General features: G+C 37.2%; 1 protein-coding gene across 1 annotated transcript in view; it reads left to right on the forward strand.

The window, feature by feature from the left end:
• Nucleotides 1–22,269, forward strand: part of LOC119418889 (cholecystokinin receptor) — a 54,498-nt gene that overhangs the window by 15,800 nt on the left and 16,429 nt on the right. The window contains exon 2 of the mRNA XM_037686182.1: nucleotides 20,777–21,028. Within this exon, the coding sequence (XP_037542110.1) occupies nucleotides 20,777–21,028 (252 nt within the window). The remainder of the gene's footprint in view (nucleotides 1–20,776; nucleotides 21,029–22,269) is intronic.

Here is a 22,269-nt window from a genome sequence, read left to right on the forward strand (position 1 = left end):
ACACCAGAAGTCCATCAGGGGTGCATGAAATGGTCAAATTTAGTTTTCGTATCAGATCTCTGGCTAGCAGGTTTACTGGACATAATTTTGAATGTAAAAACTGATGTTTGAGAGTTGAAGCTGCATCAAATGGATCAGTGAGAGTTAATGGTGTGGTAACTGATTCAATGACTGCCAGGCCTGATGCACCTGTAGAGCAGACAGTTTGTCCACTGGCAGGGGCATGGGGAAAACAGTCAAACTTAATTAAAGACTGGGTTGCTCCAGAGTCCACAAGAAAATCTAGTGTGACTCCTTCAACATTGACTGCCAGCATAGGTAACTTCCTGTGTGCTGCTTGGGTGTATTTAAAATAAGTGTATGCGGTCGATATGGGTGTGTTCACATGTGTCTGTGTGTGTACACCTGAGAGATGTTCTTGAGGTCCATCACCGTCGCTCCCCCCTTCTAGTCAGGTTGAGTGACCCCTGTGAACCCCTCTGCCTCTGGGTGGGCCTTGTCTTGGTGGGCCATAAGGTTGACGTTGAGGTGGGCCTGATGGTGTTTGTTGTGCCTGATGGTATGCTTGTGGGGGAGGGGATTGAAATTGAGGAGGGTAGCGTCCTCTGTAGGGACCTCCTGATCCTCTTGGTGGCCTGTTGGATCATCTGGATGGACAGTCTCGTATCCAGTGATCCAGGCTCCCACATATGAAACAACCTTGTGACTGTGACGGTGGTATGGGTGGGCCATACTGGTATTGAGGGCGTTGGTGTGGTGGAGGTGGTGCAGTGGTGTGCAGTAATGTGAGGGGACTGTTGTCTCTGGGTTTTTGTTTCTTTATTTGTGTGTCTTCAGAAGTTGTTTGCCTCCATGCATGTCGTGCATGACGCAAAAGTTCATTCAGACGAAGTTCATCGTCCAAACCTACGTACGATCTCTGGATTAGAGTGCGTACTGAGGGTAGGAGGCCTGTAATAAAGCTTTGGCACAGCATGGTCTCATAGGCTGTAGCCTGTGCTGCTTCCCTCCAGTCATCAGCTTGTGGGGGAGTGATGCCAGAGTGTGCACGGAAAATCAGGAGCAAGCGCTCTAAGTAGTCTTGGGGTGACTCTTGAGGCTTTTGTTTTGTGTCAACTATCTTGCTGTATGTTGGGCGGGGTGGATATACAGCCTGTATTTTTGTACCAATGGCTGTGATGGCTGTTCTGAATGCATTATTGCTATGATGGTTGTAGTTGACATGGGTTAGGCGCTGGCTTGCTGGTGCGTCAAAAAGAGGTCCACCCACACGTGATACAAATGTCACTCCATAAGTTGTGGATAAGATCAGTTTTAGTTCAGCAAGTGTTGCGCGTAGAGTCTGTACGAGGACTCTAAGTGCATTACTCACGCTTTCTCCTCCAGTGGCTAGGTCAGGTAGGTGCTGCTTGGCCAGTTCTTTCAGTTCTGTGAGTGGCCATGTTCTGAACACGAGTTGTGCCCCGTCTGGACCAGCCACCTCCATCATTGGCAAATTGAGGATGCCATCTTTTCCTGGTGAGTGGGAGAAGGAGGAGGGGGAAGAGGAAGAGGAAGAGGATGTGAATGATGTCTGTGTCTCCTGTGGTGTCCCTCAAGGGTCAGTTTTAGGGCCCCTGCTATTTCCCCTTACATGTTGCCTTTAGGTCAAATTATTAATCAGTACAACATTTCTTTTCACTGTTATGCCGACGATACACAGCTTTACATCAGGACCGGAGCATCATCTTCACCACTGTCATCTCCATCTTCACTCGCTGCCCTCTCTACCTGCCTGGAGGAGATAAGGGCATGGATGAATCAGAACTTTCTTCAGTTAAACTGCTCCAAAACAGAGGCCATACTGATTGGCACCCCTCACCAGGTTCAAACTTCAACTATAACGACTATTTCATTTTCCGGACAAGACATCCCCCTCTCCACCACTTCTGTTACAAACCTTGGAATAAAAATGGACACTCATCTTACATTTGAAAATCACATTAAGCATCTGTTTAAAACCTGTTTCTTCCATCTTAGAAATATCTCCAAACTGCGCCCATCTCTCACTTTTGCTGATGCGGAGAAACTCGTCCATGCTTTTGTCTCCTCCAGGCTCGACTACTGCAACTCCCTGTTTACTGGGATCCCCGGCAAAAACCTTCAGAAGCTTCAATATATTCAAAACAGTGCAGCCAGGATTTTATTGAGAGCTCGTAAATTTGAACATATTACACCCATTCTCCATAACCTCCATTGGCTTCCTGTCACCTACAGAATTCAGTACAAAATTGCTCTCATTACCCATCAGTGTTTATATGGAAATTCACCAGATTATCTGAAGGACCTTCTTGCTCCATATTCATCCACCCGGTCCCTACGATCACAGAACAGTCATCTCCTCCACCTGCCACGAACTAAATTAAGAACCATGGGAGATAGGGCATTCTGTGTGGCTGCCCCCCGCCTCTGGAACTCCCTCCCTGAATATCTGAGAGCTCCACAATCATTGACTGACTTTAAAAAAGGCTTAAAGACTTTTCTTTTTAAGCAAACCCATTCTGCCTCCACATGATTGTATCATTGATTTTAGTTGTTTGTATCATTGATTTTAGTTGATTTTATCACAGATTTTAGTTGATTTTATCACAGATTTTAGTTGATTTTATCATTGATTTTAGTTGATTGTATCATTGATTTTAGTTGATTTTATCACAGATTTTAGTTGATTTTATCATTGATTTTAGTTGCACTCTGTAGCACTTTGAGATTTTTGTTAATGAAAAGTGCGTTACAAATTAAATTCATTATTATTATTATTATGACAAAGCAATTAAGAAATAAACTATCAGCAACACATATAGACTATGAATTGTAGTCAGTTGAAAACAATTTGTGTGAATATTAGTTTTGCATACACTTTATCATTAAGACTAGAATTCACCTCTGAACCTGTCACCATATGCCAACATGCACAACTCAGAGGGAAGTGAATCCTTGTCATACTCTTGTTCAGTCACATTAAAATAATCTTTGAACTACTTTGATTTTATTTTAATTTACTTTTTTGGAATGGATGTTTTGATCAGAAAAGATGAGATGACAAAAAGTGTGGGAATTCTGAAGTTGTGAAGCTGACCATGACTTTCTAAGAAGACTGTCTTGGTACCCCTTCATCCCCAGGTGTCATTACACTGAACAAAATATAAATGCAATACTAATGTCTTTGCTCCCATTTTACATGAGCTGAACTCAAAGATCCAAGACTTGTTCTATGTACACAAAAGGTATTTTTCTCTCTAGTATTGTTCACCATTTGTGTAAATCTGTATTAGGTAGAACATGTCTTTTGCCAAGATAATAAGCCGGTGTGGCATATCAAGATGTTGTTTAGACTACATGATTGTTGAACATGTGTGTCAGGTTGACCACAATACAAGGCCACTAAAATGTGTAGTTTTATCACACAGCACCATGCCACAGATGTTGCAAGTTTTAAGGGAGTGTGAGCATGGAACATTCCATGAGCTGTGAAATGAGTTTTTGTACTATTGCATAGGGTCAAATTGGGAGTGGTCTTCTTCCTGAAACTTAACATCATTTTGCTCACCGTACTTTCCGCCGTACACGTTGCACTGCCGTATAAGTTGCATCAGTCCAAATATGTCTAATAAAGTGGAGAAAACATAAATACGTTGCTTCGCTGCATAAGTCGCATCTATTATGCGTCATAGATGACGCATCACGTTTGTTATGCAACATTGTTGACCACTCGGAAACATGGTTATGCCAAAAATCGATTGGCTGCCAAATGGCGGTTGCGGGAGTATGCACGTGAGGACTTTAACAAGAATTTTACAATATAAACACTTAAAAACAATTATTTGTTTGCTTGAAATTATAGCAAAGGTGTATCTCAGTCTAACTTTTCCTTAATAAATGCACTTTGATGGTCATATCAGCTGTTGGAAAATGTTGGATTTTATACCTGATTTATTGAGCATGGACTTTGTTGTTTTCAATCAGTTTGACAAGACATGCCAACAAGGAAGAGGGCCGGCAATGGAGGAGGGGCGTACCAAAGAGACCATCTAATCTCAAGCCGAACTGGTTTGTTCCACTTTGGAGTAAGCTGTTGGGGGAAGAATCAGTTTTGTTGTGTGTTTCCTTGACTGATGAAGCCTTCCGGATCGAAGGCGAAATGTTTCAGCACAAAAAAAGAAACTGTCCAGATGACCTGACTGAAAAATGTTGGATTGTATACCTGGATTATTGAGCATGGACTTTGTTGTTTGAACCAGTTTGACAAGACTGTCAACAAGGAAGAAGGCTGGCGATGGAGGAGGGGCGTATGAAAGAGACCATCTTATCACAAGCAGAACTGGCTTGTTCCACTTTGGAGTAAGCTGTTGGAGGAAGAATCAGTTTTGTTGTGTGTTTCCTTGACTATTGAAGCCTTCCGGATCCAAGGCAAAACGTTGCATTATAGAAAAAGTGTGTCTCAGTTTAAGTTATACTTAACAAATGCACTTTAATGGTCAAATCAGCTGCATTTCGCCTGGGCCGTGCTGCAAAATGCAGCTGATTTTACATTTGCTCCAGGAGTTCTGGAGCGAGACAAAGGTGGATATGTATGACAAGCCAAATACCTCATTAATAGCCACGTGTACCTATTAATGAGACACTTGGCTTGCCATAATGGTCGAGTGCCCTCTAGCGGCTGATAATGGTAGTGATCAATATTTTCCATGTCAGAATCAATGAAATCCTCAGATTTCAGCCAAAAATTGGGTTATAAATATGGGGAAAAAACATAAATAAGTCGCTTTGCTGTATAAGTTGCAGGGTATGCTAATTTATGCAAAAAGGTTTGACTTATACTGCGAAAATTACGCTATATAGTTTAAAGGTTTTTGAGTCTCTCTGTCTGTTTAATAAAACATCAAATTTGTAAAAGTAACATAAATATTATATTTCAAAAGTAGTGTAGTTGGTAATCCTATCAGCACTCATCTGTTTTAACAAAACATAACTAAAACATATGTAGATGAACAGATGCTGGGATATTTTCATCGTTTAACGCGAGTTCCTCATTTTTCTGGACTGAATAAAACGTGCACTGAATTTAAGGAAATGCAAAGTGAGACGTCATTTAAATTTGACCCATCAAAATGAATGCGGTCATTTATTTACAGAATCAAATTTAACATCAAACATTTACATTAATTTGGCAAATTATGAAAATAACAACAAAGCAATCAATCAGGAAAAATCATACGGCCATGATTTTTCCGTTGCTGCACCAACAGACATTTATAACTGTACAACTATGATCTTTTACCCACATGAATGTGGGTAAGCACTTTACACAGACATTTCTAAATATCTGGGAGAATTTCTACTTGATAGAAAAGTTTAAGATGAAAGATGAAGTTTAAAGGGGAGAAAGATGGTGTTTGAGGTAGAGTGTTGAACAGAACGGCACTCTCCGGGCTTTCTTCAGCCTTTCCTCACAGTACACTTAGGTGGTGAAAACGACTCTTTTACCTGGAGATGTCTCAGGCGAGATTCCGTTTAACGCACCCTTTCAGCGTCTCCGTAGGATGCTGTTACTCGTCCGGAGTAGCTGCGAGGTTCTGTCAGCCACAGCTCACCTCAGTGGAAAATGTTATAATCCCATGGAACTCGGAAGAGCTTCGTTGTCATGTCAGGAACTCCAACAGCACTCCATCAGAACTCCAGAACTCTAGAAGTCTGACAACTCTCCAACTCTGAGTACCTGTGTGTCTCTCCGTGTCCCTGTGAGTTCGTGTAAACCAGGAAGTACTGACATTTTAAAGGCTCTTTCCCGGTTCACTTTTTGGGATTTTTCATTGGTCAGAAACGACCAGAAGGGGTGTGTTTTTGTGACGTAAGAGGTTAGAGACAGCGAGAATTGTTATGAGACAGCTCAGAAATGTTCTCACAGACCGAGAGGGTTCTGTTTTGGCGTGCCTTAAGAAACAGGTGCAAAACATCTCTATTTACGTCTGAGAGGATTCTAAAACATGACAGTTTTAACATAACAACTTGTTTTTCGTTTGACTGTAACCTTGTAAACGCACACACTTGCTCATTCAAAAGCAGAAATCAGAAAAATGCATAAACTCTGCACAGCTTTTAACATGAGAATAAAATCATTACTCAGTTAATAAAATTGATTAGTTCACTGCAACATCTAAAATGGTTTGAACTAAGACACTTTGATTATCAACATTTGTAAGATAGTAATGATAATAAAAAGAGAGTGTTCTTTTCACTTGAATCTTCAAGAAAGAAAGTCTCAGGATGGGTGAACCTGTATTTATGGAGTCAAATACATGAAATGACAGCTTCTGTCCCACAAGGTTCTAAAGGTCAAGAGTTTTGACCTTAGACTGGGTTTCGACGTAGGCTTAGTCCACTACACATATAAGGCAGAAAAATATCCCTAAAACCTGGGTTTTTATAACTTTTCTCTCCCTACCCTCCATCTAGCATCACCTCCCCCACCTTTTTATAATTGTCCATATTTCATTATCTCCATAGCTCACACCTTTCCGAGCAGCTCTGCCTGTCGAGAGTTGATGTGTTGAATAAACACCTGCGCTGGTGGAAAAGCCTAACACATGTTTTGTTGGCCGACCACTGTGACCACAGCCTCTGTAAACCATGTGTTGTAGTCTGTCAGTCAGCTGAAACTGGTTTTGTTCGCTGCTTCTGTCAAACTGTTCCAAGGGAGCTTTTGTGTCAGTGATCAAGCCTAGATGGCATTTACCATGTTGGATAGCTACTAGCTGTGACATTTACCAACACCTATGGTCTTAAAGCAGCACGGCAGTACTGGCTTTTCTCTGATGGGTGCCTGAACAAGAGGGCTGCTGGGAAAGAAAGTGACAGATGCTGCCTCTGTTGTAAAATGTGGCACTCAATGTGAATGACTGTGGCTGAATAAACTGGAACTTTTAATAATCACATTTAGATTATGAACCTCTAATTTACAGTAAAACTACGTGTCGAATGGGATTGTGGTTAAAAACAATTCACTTGAATTGTTAAGAAGATAATTTTTGTTCACATTGTGCTTGCATTTTTAATTAATTAAATAATAATAGTTTTGACCATTTGACTAATCAATGATTACACTTTTATGCAATAATGCATAAACATAGATAATACTAATAAGTAATAAAATATATGCTGTTGTAATTTGGCAAAACACATAAACATTGCTGACAAACAAAATAAATAAATAAAAGTAAACTAAAAAAGAACTGAAGAAACATAAAAAAGAACATGGATCAATTAATAATAACAATGATTTAAACCTTTGTACCTAATAAATATTTCACAGATGAATTTAAAATAAATATGTCTTGTAAAGAGAAATAAAGCCCAATAGCTTAAATGTTACTTCCATTTTTTCCCATATGATGATGATGCTTAAGTGGAAATGAGACATTTGGAAAATTCAATTCAATTCAGTTTATTTATATAGCGCCAAATCACAACAAAGTTGTCTCAGGACACTTTACAAAAACATTCACATACGTATAAGCCAATTAGTAAAATTCTCTATCTAAGGAATCCAGCAGACAAGTTGAATCTTGGCTTCGCTGCAGTCTCCCATCCTGAGCAAGCACAGTGGCAACAGTGGAAAGGAAAAACTCCCTTTTAAAAGGAAGAAACCTCCAGCAAAACCAGGCTCAGGACAAGCGGCCATCTGCTTTGACCGGCTGGTTTGAGAGGACAGGAAGGAGAGACAGATGAACACAGAATGGTAGGTCCAGGTGTACCTGAAAGACAAAAAAACAACAAAAAAAACCCACATATTAAGGATAGAAAAAAATAATTACAAATGCTGAGCAGAGTAAGTAAAGACAGTAGCAGAGTGAAAAGTGTGGTCAGTTTGTCCTCCAGCAGTCTAAGCCTATAGCAGCATAACGAAGGACAGCTCAGGAAACCCAAGCCGACCCTAACTATAGGATTTAGCAAAAAGGAAAGTCTTAAGCCTAGTTTTAAAACTGGATAATGTGTCAGCCTCACGGACAGAGATTGGAAGTTGGTTCCACAAGAAAGGAGCCTGACAACAGAAAGATCTGCCTCCCATTCTGTTTTTGTAAATTCTAGGAACCACAAGTAAACCTGCAGCCTGAGAGCGAAGTGCTCTGTTAGGAAAATATGGAACAATGAGATTTGTAATATAAGATGGAGCTAGGTTGTTGAGAGCTTTGTAGGTTAGAAGTAAGATTTTGAATTCTATTCTGAATTTGACAGGGAGCCAATGGAGAGAAGCTAAAACTGGAGAAATATGATCTCTCCTACTAACTCCAGTTAAGACTCTGGCAGCAGCATTTTGGATCAACTGAAGACGTTTTAAAGAAGTATTTGGACATCCAGATAATAAACCATTGCAATAGTCCAGTCTAGATGTGACAAATGCATGGACCAGTTTTTCTGCATCATTTTTAGATAAGATGTTTCCAATTTTAGCGATATTACGCAAATGGAAGAAGGCAGTTCTAGTAACATTTTTAATGTGGGGGATAAAAGACATGTCTTGATCAAAAATAACACCAAGATTTTTAAAATTAGAGCTGGAGGACAGATAAATGCATCTAAGGAGGGAGAAAGACTGAAACATTAATTCCTAAGGTGCTAAGTCCAAAAACCAAAACCTGTCTTGTCTGTGTTCAACAGGAGAAAATTAAGGGTCATCCAGGTTTTTATGTATTTAAGACATGCTTGTAGTCTAAGTAACTGATTGGATTCATCGGGTTTTATGGACAAATATATTGTGTGTCATCAGCATAACAATGAAAATGTATACCATGCTGTTTAATAACTTTACCTAATGGAAGCATATATAAAGTAAAGAGTATTGGCCCAAGCACTGAGCCCTGAGGAACACCATGACTAACTTTGGTGTATGAAGAAGATTTATTATTTACATTTACAAACTGGAATCTATCAGATAGATATGATTTAAACCATTTTAGAGCTGTTCCTGTAATCCCAATATCATATTCAAGCCTCTGTAGTAAAATATTGTGATCAACTGTATCAAATGCAGCACTGAGGTCTAACAGGACCAGTATAGACACAAGTCCATTGTCTGAGGCCATGAGAATATCATTAGTTACTTTTACTAGTGCTGTTTCTGTGCTATGATGAGCTCTAAACCCTGACTGAAACTCTTAAAACAGATTATTTCTTAGTACAAAGTAGATGTTCACGCAATTGACCTGCAACTATTTTCTCTAGAATTTTTGAGATGAAAGTTAGATTAGATATACAAAGTAGGTCAAGGTGAGACTTCTTAAGTTAAGGTTTAATTAGAGCAACCTTAAAGTGCTGTGGTACATAACCATTCATTTGGAAAAGGAAATTAATCTCATGAATATCTAATATTGATCTTACGGGACAATGAAAACATCTTTTGGGTGAAAAAGAAGATTTAACTTCACCTTAAGTGGTTCCATGGTGAAAAGGTTTGCACTCAGGACTTTGATTCCACTGATCTGAGTTCAAATCTACGTGGATCCTCTGTTTTTGCTTCTTTATATCTAACGCAACACTGCAAGCGTGTTGTAAAATTACATACATGGCAAACCTGTTCAAGATTTTGCAAAGGCACTTCAGATTTTCATCAAGAGGAGAGCAGAAACATAGTTCAAAATGGGATGAAGGGTGGGAGAAGACAAGCAAATGTCTATGGACATTTCCCATTTCAGCCCCTTGTGGGACTTGATTCAATTAGGTCAAGCAATGGGGTTTCTTTCTCCAGTGTCTGAAGCCATGCAATCCATTTTCTGGACAGTTGGCACAATTACAAGGTATACAATTGTAAAAACAAACAAACAAAAAAAAAACAGAGCATGCAATCTTATAGTATATTAATGCATGAGGAAGCTGTTTGCTGCAAAATTGTTCAGTAACTATACATTATTATTATTACAACCATACATTTGGTGTCATTCACAGAAGGACAGTAAATGAGATGCACTTAAGAAATTATTTGCTGGTTCCATATCACATCTTTCTCAGCATCACAGTGAAACATTCAACAACACAATTGCCAAACCAGGGATTGTACCAGGGACCTTCATTTCTTCATTCTGATGCTGAGTTATTTTGGCTGATGGAGCAGCACTATGAAACCTTTGACAGCTCCAGCAAGTTTTATGGGTTGGCCTAGTTCACCAAAGATTTTGACCTTTTCATTTGATGAAAATTGTACCCTTTTTATCCAAAGTATACCCTTTCTGCTTGCCATACACCTAAAGTGTCCTAAAACATGCATGTCTGTAATCTATGAAACATATTTTGCTTTACATTAATGTTTGTAGTCCATCAGAAATAAAGTGACTGCAACCAGCCACATGTTGTTTCTTTATTGCCAATGACTTACCCTAACCTCTGTAAAACAGAATATTTCCATGGCAACCAATGGAGCAATACAGAAGCTACCTTTTTGCTAAACAGTAACAACACTACCTTGCTAATATGCTAAATGCTTACTCTGGTCACTGATCTTTGTGGACTAGTCACATAATGAAGACATACATGAGTGGATGTACTATGGGTTACTGGCAAAGCTTGCGAGTTGGGAACTTGTTCACCACTGAATTTCTCAGATTTTTCTCCAGTAGCAGAGCATTTCTTATTGGTAACTATCAAGAATGAATGAGAAAACTTCAGTTATTCTGTTGGATGTCAAAGCTTGCATCTCTGCATGACAGGTGGACCACCAGCACTGACTGAAGGCCACGTCTTTACTGGAGATCATAAAGTTCCCAATCTACAGGATGATTGGATTTTAGAGCTTGAAGGTTTAGCTGAAGTACAGCTGCACTGAATTGTCCAATTTGATTGACCAAATCTAAAGGGTGGATGAAGGTTAGTTTTGCAATGCTCACTGTCGCAGAGTTAAAGCTAAAAACACAAACTTCTACTTTAAAATGTTGCACAACTTACACAGTACTCTGTTTTTTAGAGTGTAGTTATTTTAATATTCAAGAAAACAGATTTATTCAATGAAAATTAAGAAGTGACCGTGAAACAAAATTGTATTGTCTGGAAATGGCTTTAAAAAAAAACAAAAAAACTCCTTGTTATGTTGTTGTTTTCCATGTTAGGTTCATATTAATAAATCTGCCATCAAAGAAGGACATTTTTTTCTAATACAGTTTTTGTGATTATTATTAATATGTTGTATTTTTACTTTAACCATATCATGTATCATTTGCTCTGTTTTAGCTGCAGAACACTGAGTTTATAATACATTTTTTAATCTGCTCCTATAAATGTTTTGTCCCTCGCCTCTACACATAACACATGTCTGCCGCAGGTGGTGATAAACCACTCACTCTTTAATTAACATTGTTTTACAGATATTTATGGATTATTCATTACCAAATGATTTATAATTTTAGCATCAATCTGCTTTTCTCACGTTTGAACAGATCTTTGTTTTTCCCACGTTGTTTGTCTCCCATTTGATGTGAAACCAGGAAGAGAATCACAAGTTTATTGGCGAGTTTAGCTGCAAGCTGCTTTCTGGTACATCTTAAAAACATTAATAAGAACTGTGACAATACATCAGAACAATGAGCTGAAAAAAAAAACTGAGCTGAAAGTTGATAAAAACTGCAGATAGATAAATAAGAAAGAGTCTGATTCAATCGTAGGATGTTAACAAACAGCATTGGATTATTTTTTTACAGCTAGCAGTAACCAGTTTAGGGGAGCTGCAGGAGCTTGGTGGTTAGTGCTGAGATCCTGTAATCATGAGGCTGCAGGTTTGGTCAGGTTGGATCAAACTATTGCCAAATGTTGCATGCTTGATCACTTTCTGTATGAACCCCTGCAGAAGTGAGCAGCTAAAATATATATATATATATATATTAATAATGGTGGCCAAGTTAGTGTTAAACAAGTTCAAGATGGATTTACTGTACGAAGATCAAGTGGGTCTATTTCTACAATTAAACTGGCATTAAAAGAAAACATGAACCTGCCTGTGTTATCATACCAAAAGGTCAGGAGGAAAATATCTTGGTAAACCCCAAACATTAAGCTCATACTGTTGATTTCAAGGATCAAAAAGTCAAATTCAGCAGTTTCATTTTAAATTATGGATCTGTACATAAAGACAGGGGTACAGCCATAAACCTAAAGCAAAACATTTCATTTTTATAACAATTATATATTGTACAAAACACACAGGTAAAACCTTCTGAAGTAAATTACCTTATTTCCATTAGTAGTTCACTATTCCTCATGTGATAAAGTCACAATTTATTCCCCATCCCAGTTTGGAGAAAGGGACTTTAATGCCCCTACTTTTAATTAACTAATGTCGTAAATTTTGCATTAAAGCTGTGAGATGTACTGACAATGTTCAAACAAGCAGAATAATCCTTGGTTGATTGAAAATGGACACGTTGAAAATATTAATTGTAATACTTTATTAGCATCCACACCACTCTACAAAAAGGTAAAATATGCAGAAATATGATTTTTTTGTTGTTGTCTTTAGTCTGAATCCATGTCAATGCCACCACATTTTACTTTATTTGTGTTTTTTTGTTGCATCTCATGACACATTCGTTTGATTTCTTCCATTTGAAACAGATTCTCAGCACTATGTAGGCTGCATTTACACATTTCCTATTTTTGATTTGTAGCTACAAATGCTCTGTCCTGTGCCTTAAAAATACAAACAAACAAAACAAACAAAAAAACAGGCTTCATTGATACCATTGGTCAGAATCCCAAAGTATGTGCTGGGATTTGGACTCAAAGGTATTTCCACTTTATTTTTATATCTTTCAGTGCAGGTAAACAGCATCTTATTTCTTTTTCTTTGAAACAGCTTAGGCTCTGCACTCAATCTAAACACACAATACTGCTGATAACGTCTTTCTGAACAGAGTATGTTCTGAGCTGCAGGTCACCTGAGCCAGGACACCCATGGTAAATTAAATTCTAAATCTTATGTCATCTCAATACAATACGACTCATCCCAACACAATACAACAGTGTGTTGTACATTACAAAACAGTGCAATACAATATGATTCTATCACCATTTAATACACAGACAAACACAATGAAACTTTAAACTGACCTTCCATTTACTGTATTCATCAAAGATTTGTTGAATCACTTTTTGTCTTAATGATTTGCCACCAGAGGCAAAATTATTCCCGATAGCAAAGGTTTCATGGATCACTGGGAGCACTCAGACACTCCCAACATACACACGGAGAAAAAAAAAAAACACACAGGCATGGGGAGAAGTTTATACATTTCACACAGAGATAACAATACTCTGTGCAGTCATTAAAAAATAATCAAATTTGGGGAAGAGGGTTGACAGTTTTGGCAGCTGCTTTGAATGTTATCAGCCCATTACATGGCCATTATCAGTTGTCATCATATGTTGCCTTCAGGCTGTCCCTCCTGTACCTCCTAGTAGGTTTAAAGGTACATTCTTTTCTCCTCGGATTAGGAGCAAAACGTCTTCTGTTACAAATAAAGTCCAGTTGTTTTTGTGTTGAACATTTTTGTTTTTAATACATTCTTATCACTGATATTACGCAGCTTCGGGTGCGTGTTAAAGCGGAAGCTTTTTGTTAGCTTTATTTAAACCTTTATTTACAATTTACCTCCTACTTTTAAGGTCAAGGTCAAGGTTCTTTATTGTCATTCGCACCACATGTGGAACATAAAGTGGAACGAAATTGTGTACACAGGGTCCTATTTGCATCCAACAGAAGTATAAATTGTAAAAGAAAAGCAGTAATAAGATCTAAGATATGAACTAATATTATGCTAAACACTTAATAGTGCAAAAACAATACGCCGCACAACAGCAGCACGAACATGTGTGAGTAGATGAGGACGAATGAAGCTGGATATGAAGGATTTTCTTCAAATGAATTCCGGATTAAACATCATAAGGCTTTAATTTGACATCTGAAAAGAACTCACTTAAGAGAGGACATGAGGGTTTGTTCTGTTTTGTTTGTTTGATATGAGCAAAATTTAGATCAATTCATATACAATACAGCAATATAAAAGTACTATAAACCTAACCTTACTGTGATGGACTTGTGACCTGTCCAGGGTGTACCCTGTCTCTCTCACAGTGATGGCTGGCCGTGGGCACCAGTGACTCCTGTGACCCAAAAAGGAAGAAGCGGGTAAAAGATAATGAATGGATGTAACTCTAACCCTAACCTTATAAATCTGTGATAACAACATTCTGAGCCAGCTAGGAGGTAGAGGAGGGACATTCTGAAGGAAACCTATAGGGATGTTAATAACTGATAACGTCCATTTAATGGGTGATAACTTTCAAAGCGGGTGGTTTAGCAACTGTGTCTTTGCTTCTAAAACGATGGAGTCTTGTTCATTTTCTCTGGGAACGTTTGTTCAGACATGTCGGTCATCACCTCAAGTTCAGGATAAGTAGACGTTTGTGGAAGTTGGTCTTTATCTGTCATCCTTCACCGCAAAATCAGGAATTGGGATTATTTAGGATAAAAACTGTCTTCTGGCCCAATCCTTCACTGGTAACTTTCTTTTGAGTCATTTGAGCTCTCTGTCCAAAGCAGAACTAGTCTGTCGTGTGCATTATGTGATTGGATTACAGTGGAATTGAAACAGACCTGTTTACTTTTTCTGTCAAGTTCCATGAGGTGGTTTTTGCAGTCAGTTGGTGTTATATAAGTAGACTGAACTAAATTGAATTATATTGGTCAGTGAGAGCATTAGTGAGGTAAATAATAAAAATAATGCCTCCACTCTACGGTGATGAGCACTGGTGGCGCTGTGAGAAAGTCCTGCCTGAGAACACTGGCAGATGTGCTGAGGGAGTTATCATTGAGCACACAGGAAATGTTAATTGACTTTGATTAATTTGAAGCCAGTGTAACGTATTTCATTATGGGCAAGCGGGAAAGTGACACTCCAAAAAGTTAGAATGATGCGCTCTCTCGCTTTCCTGCCAATCATGTGTCGGTACATTGTTATTATCCTCGTGCAGATGTCTGTGTGCCCACACAAACACACAAAGATCAAATTAAGCAATTTAAGTTGTTGCCATTTTCAAGCCTGCTCTTGTGGAGAAACCCTGATTTTCTCCCCTGCAGCACATCCTCCATATTAGAGCTTTTTATTTGCAGTGGAGTTTGGGTGACAGATGGTGAAGCCACATGTCAGTACATGTGTGTTTGTGTGTGCGACTCTGAGAGAGAGAGAGAGATGAAAGAAACAGGAGAAAAAAAAACTGACTTCCTGATTTCCACTGAGCAGGCTGACTCTAAATCCATCGCTAAGCCTGCAAGTGATACAAAAACATGCCAGGACTGAAGGGCAGGGCAATGAACCAATACACAATCATGGAGCCATCAGATATTGTATCTAATATTCTGTTGTTTAATATGATGTTTCATTTCACAGCAAAGTTGCCATTTACAGCTGATTGTTTCGCTGCTTTCTGATGAGCAGGCAGATAAGTGGAGCTCGGATTAGTGCCTCAGCCAGCTGTGCACAACACACATATTTATATCCCGGATGGATTAGTGCAAATCAATATTGGTAAGGTGCTGGCTTAGTTAGGTTACCACAAACCAAGGGGCATAAACAGAAGTATTTTATTAAGTGCTTTTAATTTATTTGATGCATTAAAATCCCTTAAAAATGGCTTTATAATGCCCCAGTCTGATTGGCAGCATTGATCAGTGGTGGCCTAGTTATCCCTTAATTCTTGGCAAATTACCACAGTTAAAAGAGGGTAAAGATATTAATGAAAATAAAAATAGAAAAAACACATATGAAGCTTTTTCATTTTGAATCAAGCATAAAGTTCTACAAAACAACAAAAAACAATAAACATTTTAGGTGGTAAACATATTACATCGTTATTGTACATGATATGAAAAATACAACAAGTATTATAATTTGTTTTAAAGACTTGTTATGCAAGTATTGAATCTGACATTTATGGGAACATTACTTTGACAAGTTATGCTGGTGAAGATTCTCAGTCATCAAGGACATGATAAATTCAAAAAATGTTAAATACAAAAAACAACTGGACTTTATTTGTTATTTAGTTTTTTCATTTAGTTTTTATTGTTATTTAGTTGTTATTTATTTGACAAGTTATAGTCACTTTCCTGTAAACATTGTCAGATGAAGCAATAACGGCAAACACCATAAGAAATGATCTGCCTTTAAGAGTCAGTCAGTTTTGACAACACAGTGATGGTTGATGCTCCGGCCTGGAGGTTCACATTTTATGTCTGTGGTGCACGGAAACCTGTTATAAGTTCTAATTCAGTAAAATAAACAAGAGACATTATGAAAAGTGGTTAAAATAGGGTGACACTGTCTTATTGGTATTCGAAAATTATTTCAACACTTCATCAATTGTAAATTATTTAAATTTAAACTTCAGAGTGTGTTTATATTGCAATAAATGAACTGAGAAGAGATGAGATGAACAGAACCAAAGCTGAACAGAACAAGAGCTTGAAATGGGAACACAAGAACAAAACCAACCGGGGAACGAGGAAGAAGAGACAAGAATTTAACTGAATGACTCAAAACCAATAACTTAGATCTGAAGCTCTCGACCTTGACCTCTGTAAGTGGCTTTAAGAATCTGATGGACACCTGGCAAGGACCAATGCAGACATGTTCATGTTTTTAGTTTTCTACATTCACCTTATAATCTAATTGTTTTTGTTACTTTTTTAGCAAAAAAAAAAAAATCTGTATGCCTTTTTATAACTGTTTATTGTTGTCGCTGTTGTCCATTGTTGTCTTCATTCTTTGTTAAATCAGGTCTCTCTTGTAACGAGTCCTCGAGGCTCAATGGGATTTACCTGTCTAAATAAAGGTTGACTGAATGAAAAACTAATATATGCTGCAAGACATTACACATAAACTGTAGGCTTTCTGATTTGAACTGCAATCTAATAGGCAGAACATTTTCAAGGAAAAGCACTCATAAAATAAAATAAAGTAAGGTACAAAACAGAATAAAATAATTACAAAATGAGAATATATAACAGCAATAAAAATATTTAAAAAAAAATCACTAAACCAAATTCAGAAACTGTGTACTCTAAGAGATAAGCTGAGCTAAGTTTAGATAAGATGACTTTCAATGTGCATACAATGCATAATTTTGTTTTGCGTCACATTTTTTCTTGCATTGTATGTTTGGATGTTATGAAGAATGTAAATATAAAACAACTTTCAACTTTCATACGTGCAATTTATACCTGCAAACCATTAAAAACACTACATTTTAAGTGTTATTTGTTTGTTTCTGTTGACTGAGGAGGAACCATGATGTTCATCAGAAAAAACATTGGAGCAGTCTCTAAGATTGTACATTTCAGAATACAAGTTAAACTCCTTGAAGCTTTAATTCATGGACCCAAAAGGATCTTCCACCATGAAATACACATTTTATTGTCCAACAGAATCCACAAGTTTTCCATTTTCAATCCAAACAAAAGTACTACTCTGAAGATGTACACGCTTTGTTGCACTTTGCTCCTTATAAAGTCTAGATGGTCATTTCAAGGCAGGACACCATCTGCACTTGTACCCAGATGTTTACATCTGTTTGCATGTGCACATATACATCTAACTTTAGTTATGACTTGCAGTGGCGTGAATATATGATTCATGAGAAGCTCCAAACAATTTGTTAATTTATAGGAACAGAAGCACTCAGCTGCAACTCTGTACCATCCTAGTTTCATAGAGTTCTGAATTTTCCCTTTCTTCAAACAGTGCACCATAAAAATTTGATGATGCAATTGTTTGGCATTCTGATAACAAAGATAACTAACATGTTCTTATTAGGCACCATGAATAGTTGTCATCACAGGGAAAGGAGGTATGATTAGGTCTCCGCAGCTGTTATCTGTCAGTAAAGAATATGGATCAACCCCTAATACATTTTAGAGAGCAGTTGAATGTAGCAGCATTTCATTTATTGCAGATTTTCAAAAGCCTTGCAAATATACAGGCAAACAGATTATTGTTGGGTCAATCCAAATATTTTGAATAATGATGTGAAATGAGGACGAAACAGATCACCTACGTCTTTAATATCAAAACTAGAGCTACAATGCTCCATGCTCACTAGAGCTATTGATCAAATATCAGCAAAAGGTTTTTGTTTTGCTCATTCGTGAACACTTTCAGGCGATGCAAACAACACATTTATTAGAAAAAAAAAATCATGATAATGGCTATACAATTTGTTCGACAGAATTACATTGCAGTTAATGTAATTTACTTGTGCCTTTGAGGAACTGCTGGATTTTTCTCCCCCTGCACATGCAGTTTTTGTGTCTGTTAATATCGGAGCTTATAGAGTCAGATGTCTTTTGCAGATGTGGTGCACATGAGGACCTCTAATCCGCAGGATACAGACACAGTAACCTTTGGGCAGGTCATTGTGCCTCGTCTGAAGGCAAGAGAGAAAACAAATTACAAAACCTTTAGAAGGACATGATCCAACAGGCTGCATTATTTTTCACTTTCCAATTTCTATATTTAAAACGAAGGACTTTGAATTTAGCATGCGGCAGCACCTAACATTTTAAACAGTTAAAGAAATACTGAAGTCAGAAGGACTGAACATGGTTTTTTTGGTCAATCACCGGATGCGATAACCTCTGTAAGCTGTGGATAACAGTCTATTAAAAAAGAAAATGTTAGGGCAAGTGAACTGACCCAGTTTACCAAAAAAAAAAAAAAAGTGAGGCTAATAATTTATAAACAATTTTGTAGATAATTTCAACAAAGTACTGGTCTGTTTTTTGCGTTTTCTAAAACTAAAAAATAAGATAAAGCATGCCATTAAAGAACATTCTTATGCACAAAAAATATACATTTTTTAATAAAAAATTTGGAACTGTGTACATCTATCATCAGTCCAAATGATATAAGTATGTAAGTATACTATGCAAGTATTTTGCCTTTAACTTCATGTGCCTTTTGAACCATTTTATTTTGGATTGTTCGTCCTGTCCAGATGTTTCTTAGACAAAGGGTGAAGATTTGTGGACCATGTATAAATGCAGCTGTAACAGGTTGTAGTGAATTAGTGAGACTTTTAACAAATCCATATTAGCAATGCTAAAGCCCTTAACATAAAGAAGTCAAGAGCTGGAATAAACCCTGCTGTGACCTGGGGAATAGCATGAGAACAGTTAAAGAAAATGAATGAAACATTTTGGCAGATGTTATAGTTTTATTTATAGAATAGACCAACAAAAGCTTCAGCACATCCAATTCAATCACTAGAAAATAATGGTGCCATTAATGTTTATGAGCACAAAATGTTTTCTTGTAACATGATTTTGAGTCCAGGGATCTTCAGTTCAGCCAACAATTTGACATTTAGTAATAAAACAATTTCATTGTAAAATAATGTAATTTTAGCTGCAATCATGATATGTTTTGAGACCTTTTCAAATATTATTAACTAAATCAAAACGCACAAAGTTATGTGTGTGTTTCATTATGTTGTGTCAATTTTCTTCTTTATTTTAAACATCATTCAGGACTAAACAAACAAAACAAAGGTCAGCTGTTGGTCTCAACCCAATTTTCTAATAACATCTCCATCCCTTGCCTTCAGCATTTTGGACAATCTGTGGACTTTTCAGTGATCCCTCTTTGGTAAAAGGCAGAATTCACATTTATGAGACATAGTTTTGTATAGCTGGCCAAAGTGGGGCACTAATGGTGAAATTGGGTTATATTTCCTATATAAACTCCCTAAATATGATTTTGGCATTGTCACGTTTATAAAGGAGTCATATGTATGCTAGCATTGCAATGCAAAATAGAAACAAAAATGCTTACACTTTCTAAGTTTGTTCATTATTATCTTGGTATTTACACCTCATAGTATTGTCTTTTGTTACTAATATTAATTTTACTGTCCATATCTCATGAGCTAATTCTGAGTGTGAGAGGGACCGAGAATAATGGAGATTTCTGACATCGTAAAACAATTACAGTCTCAAATGGTTCATGCAGATGTGATTTTAAAAACCTTTACATCATCATCAATTTCACGTTAAAGTAATTTTTGCATATATTATAACATTTCTGCTGGGATAACACTGCCAAGCACAACTGATGGTGGTGTAAAGTTTTCTAAAGTATCTTTTGGATGAAATACAATAAACTTCAAGTTCAGGGTTCTTTATTCGCATCATGTGTGGTACATGAGGTAGAATGAAAATGTGTACTCAAGATCCCAGTTACACTCCAAAACAGCAACAATATAAAGTAAAAAATAAACAATATATAAGAATCTAAGATATACATTAATATATATGCTAAACGAATGCTAAACGTTACGCCAAAAAAAATAAAAAATGCTATACTTTGCGAGACTAAAATAGTTTTAAGATAATATCAGTCTATTTTGGAATTGTCCACATTTGGAATAGCCATTAGTTCATCATTACAGTCATAATTAAACTTTATTTTCTAAAGTGATGCTGTTCAAAGAGCTATTTACAAGTAAGATATTAGTTCCTTGTAAACCTTTCCACAGAACCTTACTTTAAAAACATCTGGACTATTGCTTCACACAAAATGAGCTTAATGTGAAAGTGCATAACAAACAACTGTTCAACAAAGATTTACAAATAAAACACAAGCAATATATTTGCTCATTAGGACAAAGGTCCTTTTTAATAGTTGGTCTATTTTTCATGCAGATGAAGACCACACTCTGCGGATCATTCTCTACTCTCTCATCTTCTTCCTGAGTGTATTTGGCAACCTGCTGATCATCGTTGTGCTCACTGTCAACAAGCGCATGCGCACCGTCACCAACACCTTCCTGTTGTCCCTCGCCGTCAGTGACCTGATGATGGCCATCTTCTGCATGCCCTTCAACCTCATCCCCAGCATCCTGAAGGACTTCATCTTTGGAGCTCCTATGTGTAAGATAGTGGTCTACCTCATGGGTGAGTTGGGAGATGGACTTGGGACATATTCATAATTCTGTACACAATAAACAACTAATGCTGTTGTTTTAGAGGACAGGTCTAAGGCACACCATTGGGCTATGTCATAAGCACATTTTTAAATACTTTTTCAGAAAAAAGTGCAACTATGTGTAACAACACAAGCAAAAATCTTCACACTATAACCTTTGCTTCTTAGCAGAATGACTTTTTGAAAATAGACATTGAAAAGTCATTCGTGTTTGATTTTCAAACACATCAGCAATTCCTTGGGATGAGGACCTGAAGATAGGGGGTCAGTTGTCTGCTGACAGAGGTCAGCAATGTGTCAGCCATAGCATTTTTAGTCAAATATCTTTATGAATAGACATGCCATGGGTAACATTCAGAGAAAAATATTCCAGCTCTACATTGTGGTGATGATATAAAATGATCAAATACTTTGAAAGAACAAGTAATGCTGAGATTGCTATTTTACTTTCTTAATCACTGGATTCAAAATTACAAATCAAAATAATAATCCCACCAGCTGCTCATTCTCATCATACATTATGTTTCTTGAACAATATATTTGCTTCAGCAGTTAACATATCTACTCAAACTCATGATTTGTTAGATATTGATGTTCTCACATGTTGCAGCAAGCAAACAGGTTGGCGTTAGTGAGCACCACACTAGGTTTTAATAATGAAATATGAAGAGCACTTCAGTCAGCAATGCTTACTTTACACAGGGCAATTTTAAAATATAAATTAAATAGGTTAAAAGCCTTTTTATTTGTTTGTTTATGGGGCTATTTTGTTGTAGTGATGACAAAAAAAGATGCATTTAGACATTTTCTATACCCTTCAGAAATAAACAGAGTTCTACTAAAACTGTAAATGCATCCTATGATACAGGGACTGGACAGCACGATCTCATCAGGTGTAACACATGGACACCATGTTCACACACAAAAAAAAAAATATTTTAGTGTAACCTTGCAACAGCAATTACATTTGTTTAATCACAAATAGAGCTTGCTATCACACAGCTCAGTGAAAATAAAAAAGTTATAGATTGCTTTCAGTCAAATTGCTTGTCATATAATTTTTAAATAGCCATGATAAAAATGAAAGAGACACAGGGTGAAGGTAACGTAATGAAATGTATCATGATAAAAACATCCAGTAGTACTCAAGTAGTAGGCATGGTGCTCATGTTAACCAAGTAATGATGCATGTAATATATATATATATATA

The sequence above is a fragment of the Nematolebias whitei genome, chromosome 13, assembly GCF_014905685.2.
Source record: "Nematolebias whitei isolate Nwh7 chromosome 13, NemWhi1, whole genome shotgun sequence".
Classification (NCBI taxonomy): domain Eukaryota; kingdom Metazoa; phylum Chordata; class Actinopteri; order Cyprinodontiformes; family Rivulidae; genus Nematolebias; species Nematolebias whitei.